The sequence below is a fragment of the Ursus maritimus genome, unplaced genomic scaffold, assembly GCF_017311325.1.
Source record: "Ursus maritimus isolate PB19 unplaced genomic scaffold, ASM1731132v1 scaffold_19, whole genome shotgun sequence".
In the NCBI taxonomy this organism is placed as follows: domain Eukaryota; kingdom Metazoa; phylum Chordata; class Mammalia; order Carnivora; family Ursidae; genus Ursus; species Ursus maritimus.
The window spans coordinates 46792846-46812222 of record NW_024424341.1 but is presented as its reverse complement, the minus strand read 5'-3'; the positions used below and the strand labels follow the sequence as shown (position 1 = coordinate 46812222).

Sequence of the window (19377 nt, the reverse complement as noted above, 5' to 3'; positions counted from 1 at the left end):
CTTGTGCAGTTCCAGGCCTCCCGGTCTCCATTCCATGGGGTGTGACGTCCTAATGTAACCTCATGCCTTGTGGGTTGATGACGCTCCTTGCCCACTCTCTTCCTGCTCGAATGCATACTCCAGGCACGTCAGGACTTTGCTTTACTGTTTCTTAGGTACCATTGTATTGCCAGCACTCAGGCCTGAGGGCAGCACCCCTAGGTCTCAGGATATATTAAGGGACGTGTACCGAGTCTTGGCGGTGCCGGGCACACAGGCAAACAGGACAGAAATCAGTGACGTCCTATGTGCCCTTGAGAAGCGTCTCAGCTACTCAGGAAAGAAACTTCCCCCACATTTTCTCCCGAACCTTGTCCCAAAGCAGTGCATTTAGATAAAATGGCAGGATTCTCCTAATGTCGTAAATGGGATTATCGACCCTCCCCATCCCCCCACCCCTGGGGCTGCAGGTAACTGTTGACCGATTGAATATAGGGTTAGCAGGAACAATACCTACAAAAAAGGATTTCAAAAACTGTTGGGATCTTCACAAAAGAATCTCTTCTCATTGGTATGGAAACCAGCCAGATAATGCTGAGGACTGGGTGGGGAGGGTGTGTGTGTGGAGGGGGGGCCAGGCGGATTGTAATGACAACGAGGTCTAGTGACTTGCAAATGAAGATCTTGCAAATCTGCAGGAAGAATTCCTGATTAGGCAAAACTCTTTCTGTGTATTCCCAACCTCCCCCAACCACCTCCATAGCCTCAGGCTATCGAATCAAGTCTGGAGAATTTCTGATTCTATCCATCCGGAATCCAAAAAAAAAAAAAAAAAAACCCAAACCCAAAAATCTTTAGAATATTAATTTGAGACTTTAAGTCAATAAAGCTGGAAAAAAAAAAGAAAGCAAACCACTTGGAGGGGGCAAATAGCTAACAATGATATTAACTTGAGACGTTCAACAGACATGTTAAATTGTCAAAATAGCAACGGTTAGACCGAGCTTGGAATTGGCGAATCAGAGGAAGGTGTGAGGGGCTCATTCTCTCGCACTGTCTCACCACAAACATCACAAATCACTGGGAAAATATCAAATTGGGTCTTTTACTATCAATTTACTTAAAATCATCTTTGAATATAGTCTTCGTTTAATGTTCCCTAAATTCAATTGCATTCACCACATTGATCACCCTGGGGCGGGGAAATGCTTGCTGCATTTTTACTGTGCGTCAGACCAAGGACTGATTTGGGGGGATAGAGGTTGGGGGGGCAGGTGAATAAGACAAGCAAGGGATTTGTTCCCCAGGAGCTAAGCACAAGAGGCAAGTTAAAAAACGGTGGCAAATAACCGGAACTGGTGAGCACTTCATATTAGAGAAACAGAACTGGTAAGCAGGTAAAACTAAGTCAAAAAGGGATACAGGAGGCTGTCTATGCAGCACTGAGGGGAGACCCCTAGACAAGGCAACTTTCAGCACGAGAAGAAAGGCATATGGGGGTCAAGGGCCGGAGGAGAAAGCTGCCACTGGCCCAGAAAGCTGCAAGGACAAGGTGAGGTGCTGGCAAAGAGCTTGCTGAGTTTGGAGAAACACCTGAAGGTCCAGGCAGATGTGTGTGTGGAGGGGTGTGTGGAGGGGTGCAGGTGTGTGTGGAGGGGTGCAGACCCGTTCAGATCTGAACCTGGAGCACGTACCAGATCGTACGCACAGCTCTCCAGCAACTTGACAAGGACCAAACCAAGAATTCGGAGCCCGGACTTTCAAACCTTACTTCTTTCTGGCCCTTGTTTTCCCCGGGCAAATCACTGCATTCCGTGGTCACACCTGTCAACCGCCCACAGCCTTTGGAGGGGTCAACTCGGATTCCCAGACGACATCAGAGATGCCTGCACTCTTAGAGCTGCTCTCACAGACGTTTAGGATAACTTGTTACATTATCCCAAAATTCTGAGATGCCTGGCTGGTCAGCAGGGCATCTGACTCTTGATCTCGGGGTCGGAGTTCAAGCCCCACGTGGGGCGAGGAGCCTACTTAAAAGAAAAAATTATCCTAAATTTTAAAAAATTGAACATGTGTAAGAATAGGGGATTCATGAAATTAAGATAAAGCGTTCTCTGTATTGCCCTTCAGCCTTTAAAACACATTTTATCTATTTTTCTGTTGTTTTACTCATATATTTTAATCCCCCTAACCTCCCCCAGCAGGTGCCGTGGGCTTCAGGTATATAAATCTCCAAAGTCTGCCACGGGGAGAATTCCAGTAAGGCCGCAGACCTCAGCAAGATGCACGTTTTAAGTAAAACCGTGCACATTTTGGAAAGGTACCAAGTTTATGGTTGTTAAAACACGTTTTAAGATTTAAAAAATTTCTGGGGGCGCCTGGGTGGCACAGCGGTTAAGCGTCTGCCTTCGGCTCGGGGCGTGATCCCGGCGTTATGGGATCGAGCCCCACATCAGGCTCCTCTGCTATGAGCCTGCTTCTTCCTCTCCCACTCCCCCTGCTTGTGTTCCCTCTCTTGCTGGCTGTCTCTATCTCTGTCGAATAAATAAATAAAATCTTTTTTTTTTTTAATTTTCTGTTTGTAAGTCATCTCTCCATCCAACACAGGGCCCAGACTCACAACCCCGAGATTGGGAGTTTCCTGTTCCACCGATTGAGCCACCTAGGCGCCCCTAAAACAGGTCTTAAATACTTTGTAACAGACAGTTGAATTTACAAAACACAGAGGTGTGCTCCCAACACCAACATTTCTATAAATATGCTGCAACGTTGAGATGAAATCATTTGAATGGCAATTGTACGCATGTGTGCCTGTTGCGGGGGCGCTATTTTCCCCCTGTTCATCAGCCTCGTACTGAATCAATTCCTCATCTTTGATGCTGCTCACAGTTGGGGCTGGGGACCCTTCTTCATCAAGAGGGGCTGCCTGGCCCCCCGGCACTAAATGCTGGAAGCACTCTACCCCCCACAACCCAGCTGTGACAACCAAAAATTCTGTAGACATTGCCCTTTGTCCCCAGGGGAGAAAGAGACCCACCCCTGGTTGGAAACCACTGTTCTGGATGATACAGCCCATGGTCTAAGTCATCCCTCCCCCCGATGGAGCTAGCAAAATGCCTGGTGAATCTCATAAATTCACTGATATAATTCAGATTATACTTAAATGTTTGCTGAATGAATAACTGACCCCACCCCAGGAGAAGGAATTACTTTCCTCGAATAAACTGTTTAACAGGTAAGGGAGTGTCTGACCCAGACCAGCTCCAATCAGAGGCACTCAGGTGGGTCTGGGCGGAGAAGGGGAGGAGGGAAGAGTCCACCCCAGAGTCTGGGAAGAGTGGGCCTGCAGCTTATATAAGAGCCCAGCAGCTCCTACGTTGCTACCGGCCCCAGAAGGCAGTCTGCCGGCGTCCTTTTTCTTTGTGAGTATGATCTGCCTCTTCCTCCCGTTTTCTTTTCCTTCCGCCCTGCGTATCTGAGGTTGCACTGGGTGGTGACTTAGTCCCACTCCCCACTCCTCGTTCCCTCTTGTCTCCCCCACCCCAGCCCCTCAAGCTTTCTCATGTTGTGGGGGCTCTCCCTGCAGACTCTTACTCAGAAGAGTGTTTCTGGGTGACTTACTAGTCAACGGTATCCTGAGTGGGAAGCCTTGATTCTTCCGTGGCCTTTGGGTATCTCCCATGCTCAAGTGTTGAATCAAAAACTGTTAAAGTTTGAGACTGTTCACGACATTCTGAGTCCTAACCTCACGTCACCAAACGTTCTTTTTAGGCCTTGGGCGATTCCGTGACTGTTTTCTCAATGGATGTTTAACGTTCTAAGTTGGGGGCTGGTGGGTGACCTTGTCTCTTCAGTTGGCGTGCCCTTCATCTCCCAGACCTTGGGGGCAAGGCGGGTTTCATCTCCGGTCCTGCAGGACTTCCCACCCAGTAAGTGGCTCCGTTGGTGGCTGGTGGCCAGCCGTGGATACTCGACCTGTGCCACTCAAACTGTGGGGGCACTTTCTGTTCTAAGTAGGGAAGTGCCGCCATTTTTTGAGTGTCACCGGTTGAGGCGGTCTGCTGGGAGCCACGGAACCGGTCCTTGCCTGCTGAGCCACATGTCTTTCGGGGTCAAGTGGAGCCCGGTCCACGCCATGCCCCTGCAGAGGTCCCCCGTGGTACTCAAATGTGGAAGCACTCTTCGGACAACTGGGGGAAAAGTGCTACAATATTTGGGTGTTGCTGGTGGGCACTGTCGGAGGAACCCAGTCCTGCTCTGGTCCCAGCTGTCCTTGGGGCTCTTCGTGTCAACGACTGAGACCTGTATCCATGGGGAAACGATGTTGGGATTCAGGAAATGCCTGCAAATCTTCCAGTCGGCACTGCTACTTGTGGCCTTTTCCGTGCATGTTACGTGTTAACCTTGTTTCTTTAAGGTTCTATTCACGGGACAGCCAGCGAGAGGGAACACAAGCAGGGGGAGTGGGAGAGGAAGAAGCAGGCTTCCAGCGGAGCAGGGAGCCCGATGCGGGGCTCGATCCCAGAACCTTGGGACCACGCCCTGAGCCAAAGGCAGACGCTCAACGACTGAGTCACCCAGGCACCCCAACCTTTCTGTATTAGGCCTCGCGGGGCTGCGTGTGGCCCAGCGCCCTTACCGCTGACTTCCGGAGCCGATCCCAACTGCTCACACTGGGGGACACAAAATGAGGGCACTTGCCGTTGTCTGTCTGGAAAGTGCTTCCATTTTTGTGTGTCCTTGTCTGAGGAAAGCAGCCGCATGCTCAAGGCCACCTGGGAAGGTCCGGGCTTTGAGTGAATGAATGCACTAACCTCTGCGTCTACACTTCCAGCCTCCCACCTCCAGGTCTGGAGCCAGACCCACGGCCTCCAGCCCAGCCGCCCCTCCTGCAGACCAGCTGTCCCCACAGCCCACGTCCTTCTGTCCTGCACATTTTCTCCTGCCTCGCGGGATTTAGGGCAGTTCTAAGTTTTTTCCATAAACTGACCCTTGTATTAGAAGAGCCTTAGGAGATGGGAGAGTTTTGTTAGAAACCTAGGACTTCCTTCAGCTTAGACAAGCTTTTTCCTTCAGTTCCAAAAATTTCTAGTTCACTGAAACTTGGGGGGAGTTGGGGTTCCTCTTTGCTATTCCTGCATATTCCAAGCTTTTTCCTTCAGTTCCAAAAATTTCTAGTTCACTGAAACTTGGGGAGTTGGGGTTCCTCTTTGCTATTCTTGCATATTCTCAGCCCTGTGTTTCAGAAATGGTATTTCTCAATGCAATAAAATACGAAATAAGCAGTTTCCGTGTCATTCTGACTTCACCCGACTTAGAATCAGCCTCTGCTTGGCAGAGTAGTGCGGAGGGATGGGTGGGGCTGTGTCTTGGGCCTAAAGTATCCGCCCTGTGTCAGAGTTGCCCCCATAAGAGGACACGTGCCACATTTTCCCTACTCACCCATCAAGGAGTCACCCTGATGAACTTCCTGCACTTTATTCCCCACAATGAGGGGAATTCAGCTGTTGAACTGAGCGAATTCTCCACAATCCCTAGTGTTCAGCTTGGCTACAGACCAAGCTCCCATGGGCTCATACTGAAAATGAGGGGTGTCAGGAATAACAAGGTTAACCCTCTATAGGGTATGCAGGGCCTCGGTTTCCGGTGGGAAAGCATCAGGCTGCTTGTGCTGGGGGGAAGCATCCTGCAGGGGGTTAAATTTTAGGCGCTGGCATGTAGGTAAAGGTGAAATCTTAGACCACGAACTTGGCTGCTGGCTTCCAAGGTTTTATTAGCAATGGCTGCTATTCACCATTTCGTAGAGCAGATCGGTCCTGGAGGGCTGGGACCCACGGGTCTCCCCGAACCACTGCAGTGTGGTCCCTGAAATGAGCAGTCGGGCCCAGGGAGCTGCCTTGGCCCTCGCAACTGGCTGCCATCTAACCAGAAGCCCGCTAACTCCACCTTAACCGTGTTGAGCCTTCGTCCTCCCAAGAGCTGCCCTCCAACTCCAGCGAAGGGCCTGAGTCGTGACCCGTCGGGCCGTGAGGGGCTCTTCCAGAAGCTGCTGATAGGGAGTGGAGGCCAGAGAGACTGCAGGGGCTCAGTAAGGGAGGGGATCTGTTTCCCTTCCCAGACTTCCATGGGTTACAAGTAGAGTTTTCTCTACAAATTCCCTCTGCTTCCTGGGAAGTTTTTCCCGACCCCTTCACCAACGGCCTCAGTGTGTCATGCTCAGGTCCTTGGGGGTTCCTGCCCATCATGGGCTGGGGCTGAGGTTCCCCACTTCCGGTGTTCAACTGGAAAATCCGGGTTGTCATCCAAGGCATGGTCCAGGTTATTGGCCAGCCTACAGTCCGGCCAACCCTGGCAGGGGGGCCAACCACAGGGCACCTGCCTCCAGCTAGGGGCCCGAACCACGTGCAGAACAAGGTTGCAAGGGCAGGGGTGGGGTGTTGGCATGAGCAGCGTCCTACGGCACACCGGCCTCCAAGATGGCCGGCACCCTCATTGCACCACTGGTCCCTGAATGAGGCTTCTCAACCTCGCCACAAATGTCCTTTCAGCTAAACACTTGGCTGTGAGGGGCTGTCTTGCCCTTTGTGGGGTGTTGGGGAGTATGCCTGGCCTCCCTCCACTACGTCCTCCAGGAGTTCCCAGCACCACTCCAACGCTTCCTGACATTGCCAGGTGTCCTCGGGAGGGAGAGGGTGCAAAACCTCCCTCTGCTGGGAATTACGGGGCCCCGTCCGAGGTTCCCTGCGTGACACCCGCACCCCCAGAACCAAGGCTCCACGCTGCACTGCACGTCCATGACATAGTCCCCAAGCTGAAGGGCTTCATGTCGCGTGGCAGTTTGCAGGAGATAAAAGCCTGATCACGATGACTGATGCGCTGGTCCTGGGATCACCGTCCTCCGTCCTGACTCCAAGAGAAGAGCCGGTGGCTAGAACCGTTCAGCAACCGATGTCCAGGTGAGGTTTCGTGAGCCGAAGGGCTGCCAGTCTTCTGTGGGCCGTTTTATTCAGGGGCATGCCAAATAGCCTTAGGACACAGAGCGGGACACGTTATTCCAGGCCACTGCCGTGGCATTCCGATCTACCTGGCCTCCTGCCTTATTCCCGTAATTTCATTATCTAGTACTTCGTCGGGAACCAGGCCGCACTCGGTCCCTGACCTGCGCCGACCCCTTCAATCTGGGGGATCCTGAGGCACCAAGAGGTCGCGCAAGTTGCATAAGCCCATCACAGAACTGGCAAGTGACCGAGTTAGAAGTGGAGGCCTGGCAGAGTCATTCCAGATTCTCTCTAAGCTACGACGGCCTCACTGGACAGAGGAGGAAGCCGGTCCTCAGTGCATTACCCAAAGTCACCCAGCTAGCGAGGACAGAAGGTACGACCTCCTCGGCGTTGCACGCTGATTGCACACATGGGGCACGAAGGAAATGTTTCCACGTTTTCTAGCTTATTTGTCCAGCCGCACCGTGGACCTCGATCACTGACCCTCACTCCCACCTCCGAGCCCCATGCCCTGCATCCTTCAGAACCAGAAACCCGTCTCTCACCAGAGGACTTGAAGTTTGCAGCCGGGATGACTCAGCCCCTTGCAGAGCAGCCTGACCCCGGAGTTCCCCAGGGCGTTGTTGGTCAGATAAAGCTCCCTCAGGGTCTGGCTGACCCCGAGGGCGGAAGAAAGATCCTCACAAGCTTTGGCTGTGAGGCCGCAGCTATCCAGCCTGCGGGAGACAAGGGGTGGTTGAAGAAACCTAAGGAGCTGTTTTGGAAAGTCTCTTGCAAGGGATTCGGGGTGATGTTTTGGGGGGACCAACTGAAGAGAAAGCAGAGTAGAACCCAACCGGTCCTGGTTAAGGCCAATGTGGTGACAGAAAACATTTAAGAGACGATTTAAGGATGCTTGTCAGTTCACAGCTCCACCTCTTTAGGATACCCACTGATTCTGCAGTCAAGTATCCACTTCCCGTCCTGGTAATTCTACCCCAGTTTCTCATTGAAACCCCAGTCTCAGCCCATCTGGGGTTCACACCATCCCTAAGCTCAGGACCCAGGCCTGAGTTGGTTAGTTTCCGTGTCTCCAGTTACCATGAATGGTTTCAGCTGAACAAAGGACCCACCCAAAACCGGTGAAGGAGAACCATACTCGATTCCTGGAGGTTTTCTTCCAGAACTTAGACCTGGTAAGTCCTCCTTAGAGCTGCAGGTGTTTTGCCACCAAGCAGGGTCAAGGCTAAACTTAGTCAATAGAGGAACCAATACAGCAGCAAGTATGGAAGAGAATAGAGATCAAGACTCCAAACACCTAGATCAAGCCATGCCTGAAGACAGTATCCGTTCACTAGTCAATAAGCCCTCCTTTTTTTTTTTTTTTTTTTTTTCCCGCCCAGGAGCCAGTATGAATTGGGCTGCCACCTGCCCCAACAATATGCCATCTGATTCTCTCTGATTTCCAATCTGCCTCCCAGTGTGTTTCCTTCCTGCATTCTCTGCTGTTACAAGAAGACCAGGCAGCATTCACTGAGGGCCAACTGTGTGCTGAACACCTTGCTAGGGGCTTTGTGCTCCCTCATTTATTCCTCACAGCAATCCTTTGAAAAAAGTACTATCACAGCTGGGATGCGAAGCAGAAATATTTTAATCTTTGTTTGGCTGAAGCTGTGAGGCAAGAGATACCAGCTTCCAAAATGGGGTAGAAGACAGCAGCTCTGGACTTGCAGAGGAAGAAAAAAAACCCAGCTTGGTGATGCAGAACTGCCCACATCACAGGTGCAGAAGGGTCAGGAGAGGAAGGTTAGGGTGAGACCCGAAGGGGCGGGGGGGAACTGTGCAAAAGGAGGTCGACCCAGATTCCACGTCAGGAGACTGGGCAGTCGGGGTACTTCCGGGGGGCTCCCGTAAGAACGCGCATGCGATCCCCATGACCGAGGTGGCGTTGGATGCCTGCCAGATGGGGGAGATACTGACATTCCGGGACCCTAGCAGCACCGATAAGGGTTAAGTGCTGTCCCTGAGCCCCTGTCTCCGATGCCCACCCACCCAGGGCCCCAGATAATCGAGAGACTCAGAAACCACCACGACAGAAACAGTCCCTCAGGGTGGGGGCCAGGCGGGTTCCGGGGAGAAAAAGGGAGGAGGAAGGGACAATTCACATTTGACTGGAATTCACACTGGAGCAGATTGAGTTTTTATTCTAAAAGATCACTGAGGAGCCACGCATCTGCGCAAGTAAATGTCAACAGAAAAGGGGGAATTTTACAGAAAATGTTTACAGGCCATGAGCGAAGGGAAAGCGAAGCATTTTATGTTTGCATCCTATAGAGAACGAATTCCACCACTGCGAGCTGTTCGCAGCTTTTCCTTCCACCTCTCCGGGCTCCTGGTGTCTTCCAGAGCCGTGGAGGGATGGCCCTTCCGTGAAGAGAGCACAAGGACAAGGACGCCCCACCACCGCCACCCCACCCGTCCCGACGCCCGGGGCTCACCACAGTTTCTGCAGCCTGCAGGTGGGGTGTCGCAGCCCCTCGCACAGCGGCCACATGCCCGCGTCCCCCAGGTCATTGAAGCTCAGGTCCAGTGCCTGAAGGTGGGGGTTGACCCGGAGCACCGTGCAGATACCCTCGCAGGCGGCCGAGCTGAGCCTGCAAATGCCCAACCTGGAAGACAGGACGCCCCCAGCCCAGCTGCCTCAGTCCACAGACGTCCCCGGGGACGGCTCCCCGGCCAGGCGCCCCCAGACAGAAGAAGGGAGAAGCAAGGGGCAGGCGGGTGGACAGGCAGAAGGAAGAGAGAAATAAGGAAGAGGGGGGCAGGACGGAAGGAACACAGGACTGTTTGGGTTGGGTATCGGACGGGGGCCAGTGTAGGAGCGTCCCGGGGCTGCTGGAAGGAGAACCCACGCTGGCAGCTCACACGACAGAAACTGTCTCACGGTGCTGGAGGCTGGGAGCCTGGGTCCCTCCACGGCCCTGGAACCTGCTCCGGCCTCTGCCCCGGGGATCTCTGGAGTTCCCTGCCCCGTAGAAGTGTCGCCCCGATCTCTGCCCCCATGCTCACACTGCATCCTCCTGCGTGTGCACTGTGTCCCAATGTCCCTTCTTCATCAGGACATCCCGCTCCAGCAGGGCCCTCGCCTGAGCTAATTTGTTTTTTTAAGATTCTATTTCTTTATTTGACAGGAGAAAGAGCACAAGCAGGGGGAGCGGCAGAGGGAGCAGGGAGCCTGATGTAGGACTCGATCCCAGGACCCTGAGATCACGACCTGAGCCGAAGGCAGATGCTTCACCGACTGAGCCCCCCAGGAGCCCCACCTGAACGAATGTTACCTGCAATGATCCTGTAACGGGCTGAGTCGTGCCCCTCCCCAGTTCCGACATTGGAGCCCTAGGCCCCAGTATTTCAGAACACGGCTGCATTGGGAGATGAGGCCTTACAAGAGGTGGTTAAGTGAAAACACTGTCCACCCGGACCCAACACGAGCTGTTGTCCGTACAAGAGTAACTCTGGACACACAGACAGACGGGTGTGCACACGGGAAAGATCGTAAGGACAGTGACGAGGGGACCGTTTGCAAGGCAAGCAGAGAAGTCTGACGACAAATGGAGCCTGCCGACATTGATCTCCCAGCTTCCAGCCTCCGGAATCCTATTTCCACAGGAGGTCACCTTCTGAGGGCCTGGAGGCAGGGCCTTCCACACATTTTCCAAACACATGGACCCGTAACAGCAAGTGATTTGCATGGGCCTCCCTTTTTATTTTATTTTATTTTATTTTATTTTATTTTATTTTATTTTATTTTATTTTATTTTATTCCCTACACCCAATGTGGGGCTCAAACTCGAGACCCCGAGCCTGGGGTCGGGTGCTCTTCTGACTGAGCCGGCCAGGCGCCCCAGCAGCGAGTGATTGCAAGCATCACTTCCTTTGCTCCTGGCCATAGCCGCTGGGAGGAAAATGCTGTCATACCCGTTGTACGACATCTGTGAGCTCCTAGGCCTGACAGACAGACAGACACCAGGCACTGCTCAAGGTCACACACGTGGGGCCCCTTGGCCACTGTCCATGCCCTTGCAGTCCGAAGACTATGTGGGGTTTAAGAGAGTCCGAAGTGCTATATCTCATGGTATAGTATTTTTTTCCCTAATTTTCAGAGATTTCTGGCTGTGATAGAGCTCCCGTACGGTGAAACCCTGAGCTCTCCTTTCCTCGGAGGATCAGTGTGCATGCAAGCGTCTGGCGGGCCTGCCGAGTCCGAACAAGAGAAGGAGCCCAGCCTCAGTCAGTAAGAGCCACGCGGGGGTAACTGGACCGATGTGTTCTAAAAATAATTTTTTTTAATGCATCCTAAAATTTAACGGCAGAATAAATGTCTATAGATAACAGAAAATCTGCAAAAACAAAAAGCCAAAGACAGAATCTTCCTAACAGTGGGGCACGTGACAAACTATAGCAATTACAAAGGCAGGAAATTAGATGAGGCGCACAGAGAGGGGGAGAGGATAGAATCAAATACAATATGGGGGAGGGGGCTCCTGACTGGCTCAGGCAGCTCTTGAGCTCAGGGTCTCAAGTTCAAGCCCCATGTTGGGTGGTAGAGATTCCTTAAATAAACTCACAAAACAAAAAACAAAAAACCCCCCACAACTAGTATGGGAAAATAGCTTACAATAGGACGGGCATTTCAAATCAGCAAGGAGAGCATGGGTCCTTTATTAAATGGCATCGCCAAAATTAGAGAAAAAAAACTGAACCCTGCCTCACCACACATGTAAACACAAAGGAGAAACTGAATACACCTGTCATGTTGTACTAGCAAAGGATTTCCTTTTATCTTTTTTAAGTTTATTTTTTTTAGTAAACTCAACACTGAACGTGGAGCTTGAACTCAAAGGACCCCGAGACCAAGAGTCGCCAGCTCAACCCACTGAGCCAGCCAGGCGTCTGGCAAAGGATTTCTTAGACTTGTCAAAAGAATATAAATCATAGACATACATATGGATTTGACCTCAAAACATAAAAATTTCTGTTTGATGAAAGCATCCACAGACCATTTGACGGATCGGGGACCTGCTAAGGAGACATTTCCAAGGTAGGCAGTCCACGAAAGATTAATATCGGAAACAGGGAACATCTGCACATCGAGACAAATATAGGACACACACCAAATAAATAAATAAATTACACGAATAGGCAACTCACAGAATGGGGAAACCAAAAGAGCTGATAAGCACATGAAGAGATACTCAACACTGAAATGCCATCTAAGAACATTTCACACCCACCAGGGTTTTAAAGATAGAAAGTTGAATAACCCTAAAGATACCGGCAAAGCAGCTTTCCTAAATTGTGGGTGGAAGCGTAAACTGCCGATCTTTCTGGAGAGCTATTCAGAAGGGTTGAGATACCGAGGATGCAAATTCAGGCTGAGTGTGCGACTCTGCCCCGGGGTGGGATCTCACTGGGGTTCAGAAAGGGACCCAGCCGAGAAGGAACAGCGGGGGGCGGGGAGCATGGATCCAGAGCCTCTGGTGTGTGCAAATGATGGCAGCCAGGTCCCCGCGAAGGAATGCCTGGATCGTCTACACCAGGCAAGCGCATCCTGAATGTTTAATGGTAAGTGGGGCGGAGGGGGTGGGGAGGGAGACACTGGTGAGATGTACCGGTTACATCAAATAGAGTCAGGAGTGCCTGCAGATGAGCTTTGGGGGCCAACGATGGAGAGAAAATTAAAGCAGAGGCGTGAATGGGTCCATAGTGATGTTGTGTACCAGACGCAGTGGAGAGAAGAATGTGAAGAAACAGGGCACTTCCCCAAACGTAACAAAAGCAATAGAAGGCACGCTATTCACAATGTCTGGAAAGGAAAAAAAAAAACCTTCCAGCATGAACAACATCAGATAGTAGTTGAGGCTCTTGTAGGACAGACAGACAGACTCTCCTCTGGGACTACAGAGAAAAATTATTTTCTGAAAATTGACAGCCTTCTGCATTTTCTTTTTTATCTTTGGTGTGTTCTTGCATTCACTCACTTAAAAATATGTTAACTAACCTGGAATTAAAACAAAACATTAATAAAAAATAAAAATAAAATATATACATTTCCAAACACCCCTGAGCCAAGTCTTACACTGGCCACCAGAGTACAGAGCTGACACGGCTTCTAAACTTTTGGAAGATCACACACATGCACACAAATGACAACTTTTAACGAGTGATGCTGAGAAGCATAAGACTGAATTAAATCCCCAAACTAGGAATCGAGACCCTATTCAGGGGTTAGGGGAGGCACGCATGGGGAAGAAGCATTTGTTTTGTTTTGATCCTAACAGATAAAACAGATGTCATCAGGGCAAAAGGGGGATTAGCAAAGCAGAAGGGCATCCCAGGAAGAAAGACCTGCTTGTGCAAAGGCCCTGTGGCAGAAAAATCTTCGAGGCAGATGTAGCTAGAGGTTGGGAGCAGAGGGGAGTGAGCGTGACCCAGGGAGCCCAGACCCAAGAGCAAAGATTGTGGATTTGGACTCGGATGATGGTGAGCAAAGCAGGACTCACCGGACGGTCTGGAGGCTGCACTGCGGATGCCTGAGGCCCTCACACAGCAGCAGCGCCCCGGGGTCCCCCAGGTCATTCAGGCTTAGATCCAGCTCCATCAGGCTCCGGTTCACAGCGAGGGTGGAGGCGAGCTCCTCACAGGCAGCCGCGGTGAGGCGGCAAATCTTCAACCTGCAGGAAATCCAATTCAGCACGCGTCACGGAGTGTTTTCCACACCGTGCTGATGCTGCCCTCCCTACCCCCACCCGTACAAGCAATAGCTTCCAAACAAAACTCAGTTTTTTAAAAATGGGCAAAAGCTTTGAATAGACATTTCTCCACAGAAAAGAAACGAATGATCCAAAATCACGTGAAAAGATGCTCGGCACCCCTAATCGTGGGGAAAATGCAAATCAAGACCAGCACGAGATACCACGTCACAGCCATCCGGATAGCTATTATAAAAAATAATAATAAAAATTTTTCATAATTGAAAAAAAAGAAAGAACCCCCAAATCACAAGCGTTGGCAAGGACGTGAAGAAACCGGAAACTTTATGCACTGCTGGTAAGAATGAATAACGGTGCCGTGGCCGTGGGAAATGAGATGGTGGCTCCGTGAAAACTTAAAAGGAACCACATGGTCCATCCATTGCACTTCTGCTTACAGAGCCCAAAGAGTTGAGAGTAAGGGATCAAAGAAATATGTGTACCCCAATGTTTCCAGCATTATTCAAAATAGCCAAAAGCTGGAAGCAACCCAGGTGTCCATCAGCGGATGATTGCACAGATAAACGAACGATGGCATATCCACGCAATGGAATGTTGCTGAGCCGTAAGAGGGAAGGGACCTCTAACACACGCTGCCGTGGGGATGAACCTGGAAAAGAGACTGAGTAAAACAAGCCAGTCACACACACACACACACACACACACACACACACACACACACACACTTCGGGATTCTACTTATATGAAGTAAATGAAGTCTAATATGAAGTCAATTCATGAAGACAGATAGTAGAATGGAGGTTGTCAGGGGCCGGGGGAGGGAGACGGGGAGTCCGTGTTGAACGGACCGTCTCAGTCTTGCAAGATGAAAAGGTCAGGAGATGGATGGCGGTGACGGTTGCACAACAGTGTGAATGTGCTTGGTACCACGGAACTGTGTGCTTCAAAATGGGGAGATGGTAGGGGCGCCGGGCGGGCTCAGCTGGTAGAGCGTGTGACTCTTGATCTCTGGTTTGTGAGTTTGAGCCTTATGTTGGGTGCAGAGATTTTTTTTTTTTAATTGTAAGACGGTAAATTTTATGATATGTGTATTTTATTTTATTTTATTTTTAGCACGATGCATTTTCTTGGCGAAAATAATCAAGAAAATAGAGAACAACATTTCTGTGCCCAGCATGTGTGATTCCTCAGCCTCTCTTTGAGGCTACCCCAGCAATCCGTAGTAGTGTGTCTGGGGTGCAGTTAGCACCTCAACTGATGGAAATATAGAGCAGAACACTACTGGCCCTCAAAGATGTCCTCTGTTGACATTTCACATAGTGTCTTCCTATATATAGAAAGGGAAGACAGAGACAGAGTCCTGATTTTACCACGTGAGTCCCTGGATTCAGCTCTGCTTGAAACCAGTATTTCCCTCCGGACTTCCTGGGCACGGAAGCCAACAAATTGACTTTTATCTTCAACCACACTGAGATGGGGAGTCTGTCTCCGGCGACCACAGGAGTTTTTGTGGAAGCCTTTCTTTTAGGGGGCTCTATGGCACTTGTCCCTGACGCTACGACCCCCTTGATATTTATTTATTTATGTTTTATTGTAGTAAAATATATACAACGTGGGGCGCCTGGCTGGCTCAGTCGGTAGACCTGCAACTCTTTTTTTTTTTTTTTTTAAGTTGCAGTCTTTTTTTTTTTTTTTAAAGATTTTATTTATTTATTCGATAGAGATAGAGACAGCCATCGAGAGAAGGAACACAAGCAGGGGGAATGGGAGAGGAAGAAGCAGGCTCATAGTGGAGGAGCCTGATGTGGGGCTCGATCCCATAACGCGGGATCACGCCCTTAGCCGAAGGCAGACGCTTAACCGCTGTGCCACCCAGGCGCCCCTAGACCTGCAACTCTTGATTGGGGTCTTGAGTTTGAGCCCCACGTTGAGTGTAAAGCTTACTTCAGAAAAGCGCATATATAGATAAATATAGATATAAAGCATAAAATTCACCATTCTAACGTTTTCTTTTTATTTAGTAATCTCTGCACCCAACCCCACATGGGGCTCGAACTCACACCCCCGAGATCAAGATTCACACGCTTTTCCAACTGAACCAGCCCCCGTTTTAACCATTTTTATGTGTGCGACTCAGTGGTGTTAAGTACCTTCACACGGCCGTGCAACCATCACCACCACCCACGTCCAGAACTTTACATGGTCCCAAACACAGACTCCGCACAGTTCCCCATTCCCTCCTGCCCTGGTCCCATGGCAACCACTGTTCTTTCGGTCTGCATTTGACTCTTCTAGGGACCTCATAAGTGGAATCATACCATCTTTGTCCTTTTGTGATTGACATTTCACTTCACATCATGTCTTCCAGGTTCATCCATGCTGGAGCACGTGTCAGAATTTCACGCTTTTTTTAAAGATAGAATAATATCCGGTCTCACGTACATGCCATATTTTGTTTACCCATGCACCTGCAGATGAATATTTGGGCTGTCTCTGCCTCCGGGCTCTTGTGAATAAGGCTGCTACAAATCTGGGCATACAGATAGTGGCTGTGTTTTTATCCATCCCTCGATGCGTTTTAAGTTGGCGCCATGAAGAACTCACCACAGGATCTGCAGCCTACACCCTGGGTGCCTCAAGCCTTGACACAGGAGCCTCAGACCCAAATCCTCCAGCGCGTTTCCCGTCAGGTCCAACTCCACCAGATGTCTATTGGTGCTGAGCACGGAGGCGATCTCCCGGCAAGCCCCAGCCTCCAGCTGACACTTCCTCAACCTCGGGAGGAAAGGGACGTTGAAGAGGGCGCCATCTTGCTGTCCCCTACCCTGGCCCCTTGACTCACCCAACACAAACCTGCACACGTGTCACTACAGCTCAGAAATGAGCAAGACTTCATCATTTCCAGCAAGGAGCATCCCATCTCACGAGACAGAGGGGTAAGCAAGCATGCTCCAGCGAAGGTGGTGCCATTGAGGCACGAGTGCACCATAGCTCAGGTGGGGTCTCCAGAGCTCAAGACCTGCGTGTATCCATCTCTGCCCCCCACTCGCCCTGCGCCCTCCAGCAAGCTGTCAGCAAGTCTGTCCCATGTTTCAGGAGCTGCCTCTGTGTCTTAGGTTCACTGCCTCTAAAATAAGGAGATAATTGCACCTGCTTCAAAAGGATTGTATGTACTTTACTGAAGGCACACAGTAGGTGCTCAGACAGTGAGCTACGGTTTATTAAAACCATCACGGTGGAGGGGACGCCTCACTCAGGTTTGGCAAACTGTGCACAGTCAGGGAGGACTCTCTGGGGAGTTTGAGATGGTTCTGGAAGGCTGAGCTGGAGTTCACAGGCAGGAACAGGATGAGACGGTGGGAGATAGTAGAAAACCCGTGTGCTGGTCTCTGCGATCCCCCTCCCCACCCCCGCCCTGCCCCATTCCTGACACCCCTGAAACCCGCTCCTGAAACCCCTGCAGTTCCTATGTGACAAGGGCGCTAGGAGCGTCTCTGGTTCTAAGGGCCGAGCTTCCTCGTGGGGCTGGGCCCCAGAGAGACCACACCAGGATAAGGGGCTGGCAACGTTCAGCCCTGCCCCCACTCTCCTCCAGAGAGGGGAAGGGGCTGGAAATGGAGTTCACGATCTACGGGCCACAAGACGAAGGCTCCATAAAACCCCGAGAGCGTATGGCTCCGAGGTTCCAGGCTGGCGAACAGGTCCACGCCGGGAGGGTGACGCACCCCAGCTCCGTGGGCAGAAGCTCCTGATCAGGGACCCTCCCAGACCTCTCCCCACGGGGCTCTTCCTCTGCCATAGATCTCACCCTTTACCATATCCTTTAACAAACACCGAAGTGCTTCCCGGAGTTCTCTGAGCCTCCCTAGGACACTCATCAAACCGAGGCAGCTTCAGAAGCCAGGTGACAACCGGGGTGTGTAAGGGACTCTGCAGCAGGGGGGCCGAGAGGGGGCAGTCTCAAGGGACCAAGCCCTCACCTGTGGGGCGTGACCACCTCCAGGGAGATGGTGGCGGAACGGAACTGCAGGGGACTGTAGGACGCCCCACGGGTGGGGGGGGTGGGGCAGAGTTGCCGCACGTGTCTGACCAGGAGTGTCAGAAGGGAGTGACGAGGCCCCAGGGGGACGCTGGAGGGGCTCCTCTACAGCCACGGCCTTGCAGCCAGAGGGGCGGAGACTCACTGGATCGCCTGCAGCCGGCAGCCGGGATGCTGGAGCCCCTCGCAGAGCAGCCTGACGCCGGGCAGGCCCAGCCCGTTGCAGCTGAGGTCCACCCTGGTCAGACTCCGGTTGGCCACCAGGGCGGCCGCCAGGTCCTGGCACGCGGAGCTGGGCACGCAGCACCTCTTCAGGCTGGGTGGGAGGGAGGGAGAAGGGCCAGGTCACTAAGGTGGTCGCTTGGTGGATTCTGCCCCTCGTCCTTTGTCTCCCTCCTTCCCAAAGTAAAAGAAAGGAGATCAGGGGGTGCCAGGGGCTGGGGGAGGGGGAAAGCCAAGTGCCTGCTGAGGGCTAGGGGTGTTTCTTTCTGCTGCGGGGAACATATTCTGGAGTTTGTGGTGACGTTTACACAAGCTTGCGCCTACACGGAAGAAAAACCGCCACTGAGTTTTCCAGTATGTCAATGATACGTTAAAACATAAAAGCAACAAGAATGACATAAGACGTCTTGTGCTTTGCAGGGAGGGCAATGCCGTCACAGAGGTGCCCTTAGAGGGGAAGTCAAGACCCCTCCTCCTGGCTCTGCTCAAGGCTTTCTTGGAGAAGGAGGTGCCCTGGGCCCTGTGGAAGCTTGCCCATCTCTGCATCTCTCCCTGAGCCACAGGAAAGCAAGGCTGATATCAGGCCTTGACCTGAGTGAGTTGGTGACATGTGTAATGTAAGTTCTTGGCATGGTTCCTCGTACACGGCACGGGTTCAAGGAAGTATGTATTATTTATCATTCTGTCTTTGGGATCAGGCGGTGTCCTGCTCACAAAATGCTGGGCGGGATCCCCGTGTCTGCCCTTCAGGGCGCGCACTCCGGGAGCAGGGCTGTGTTCTGGTCAGGATCCAGACACCCCCGGTTCCCTCAGCTGGCTGTCATCTCATTTCTCTAAGCCGCACCTTAATATCGCCACGTTTGGAAACAGCACAGTTGAATACGCAAAACGTAAATTTATCATCTTCACTGTTCTTTCTTTCTTTCCTTTTTTAAGTAATCTCTACCCCCAGCGTGGGGCTCGAACTCACGACCCTGAGATCAAGAGTCCCCTGCTCCTCCAACTGGGTCAGCCCAGCGCCCCTGGCACCGGACTGTTTTAATTACTATGGCTTCATGCACCCCACTTGGAAATCAGGGAGTGTGATTTCAGGTAGCAAGCCTGGAAAGGAGGAGATGAAATAAGAGAAGCGGGAGATAGTGATGCTGGAATTTCTACTGACTGCTTCTAGTAGTTATGGGCGGAGTCGTGTCCCCCCCAATTCATACACTGAAATCCTAATCCCCCCAACCTCCAAGTGTGCCTGCATTTGGAAATAGGGTCTTTAAAGAGGTAATTAAAATGAGGTCACCGCTGTGACTGGTGTCCTTACAGAAAAAGGAAATGGACACACACACACACACACACACACACACACGTGTGAACACACTGGGAGGAGTCGGCC

The 19377-nt window shown here is 51.5% G+C and overlaps 1 protein-coding gene across 3 annotated transcripts in view; it reads right to left on the bottom strand.

Annotated features, from left to right (window-relative positions):
• Positions 1-5735: 5735 nt before the first annotated feature.
• The window catches only part of NLRP12 (NLR family pyrin domain containing 12), a 28615-nt gene continuing 14973 nt past the window's right edge, over positions 5736-19377 (bottom strand). The window contains exons 5-10 of one of the 3 annotated variants that reach the window (XM_040633900.1): positions 17917-18087; positions 16337-16507; positions 13523-13693; positions 9458-9628; positions 7526-7696; positions 5736-7005 (exon numbers count right to left, since the gene is read on the bottom strand). In XM_040633900.1, coding sequence (XP_040489834.1) covers positions 6918-7005; positions 7526-7696; positions 9458-9628; positions 13523-13693; positions 16337-16507; positions 17917-18087 — 943 coding nt within the window. In that variant the 3' untranslated portion in view covers positions 5736-6917. Of the gene's footprint in view, positions 7006-7525; positions 7697-9457; positions 9629-13522; positions 13694-14214; positions 14382-15724; positions 16201-16336; positions 16508-17916; positions 18088-19377 lie in introns of those variants that run through there. The other 2 variants (XR_005835732.1, XM_040633901.1) reach the window with 2 other exon arrangements.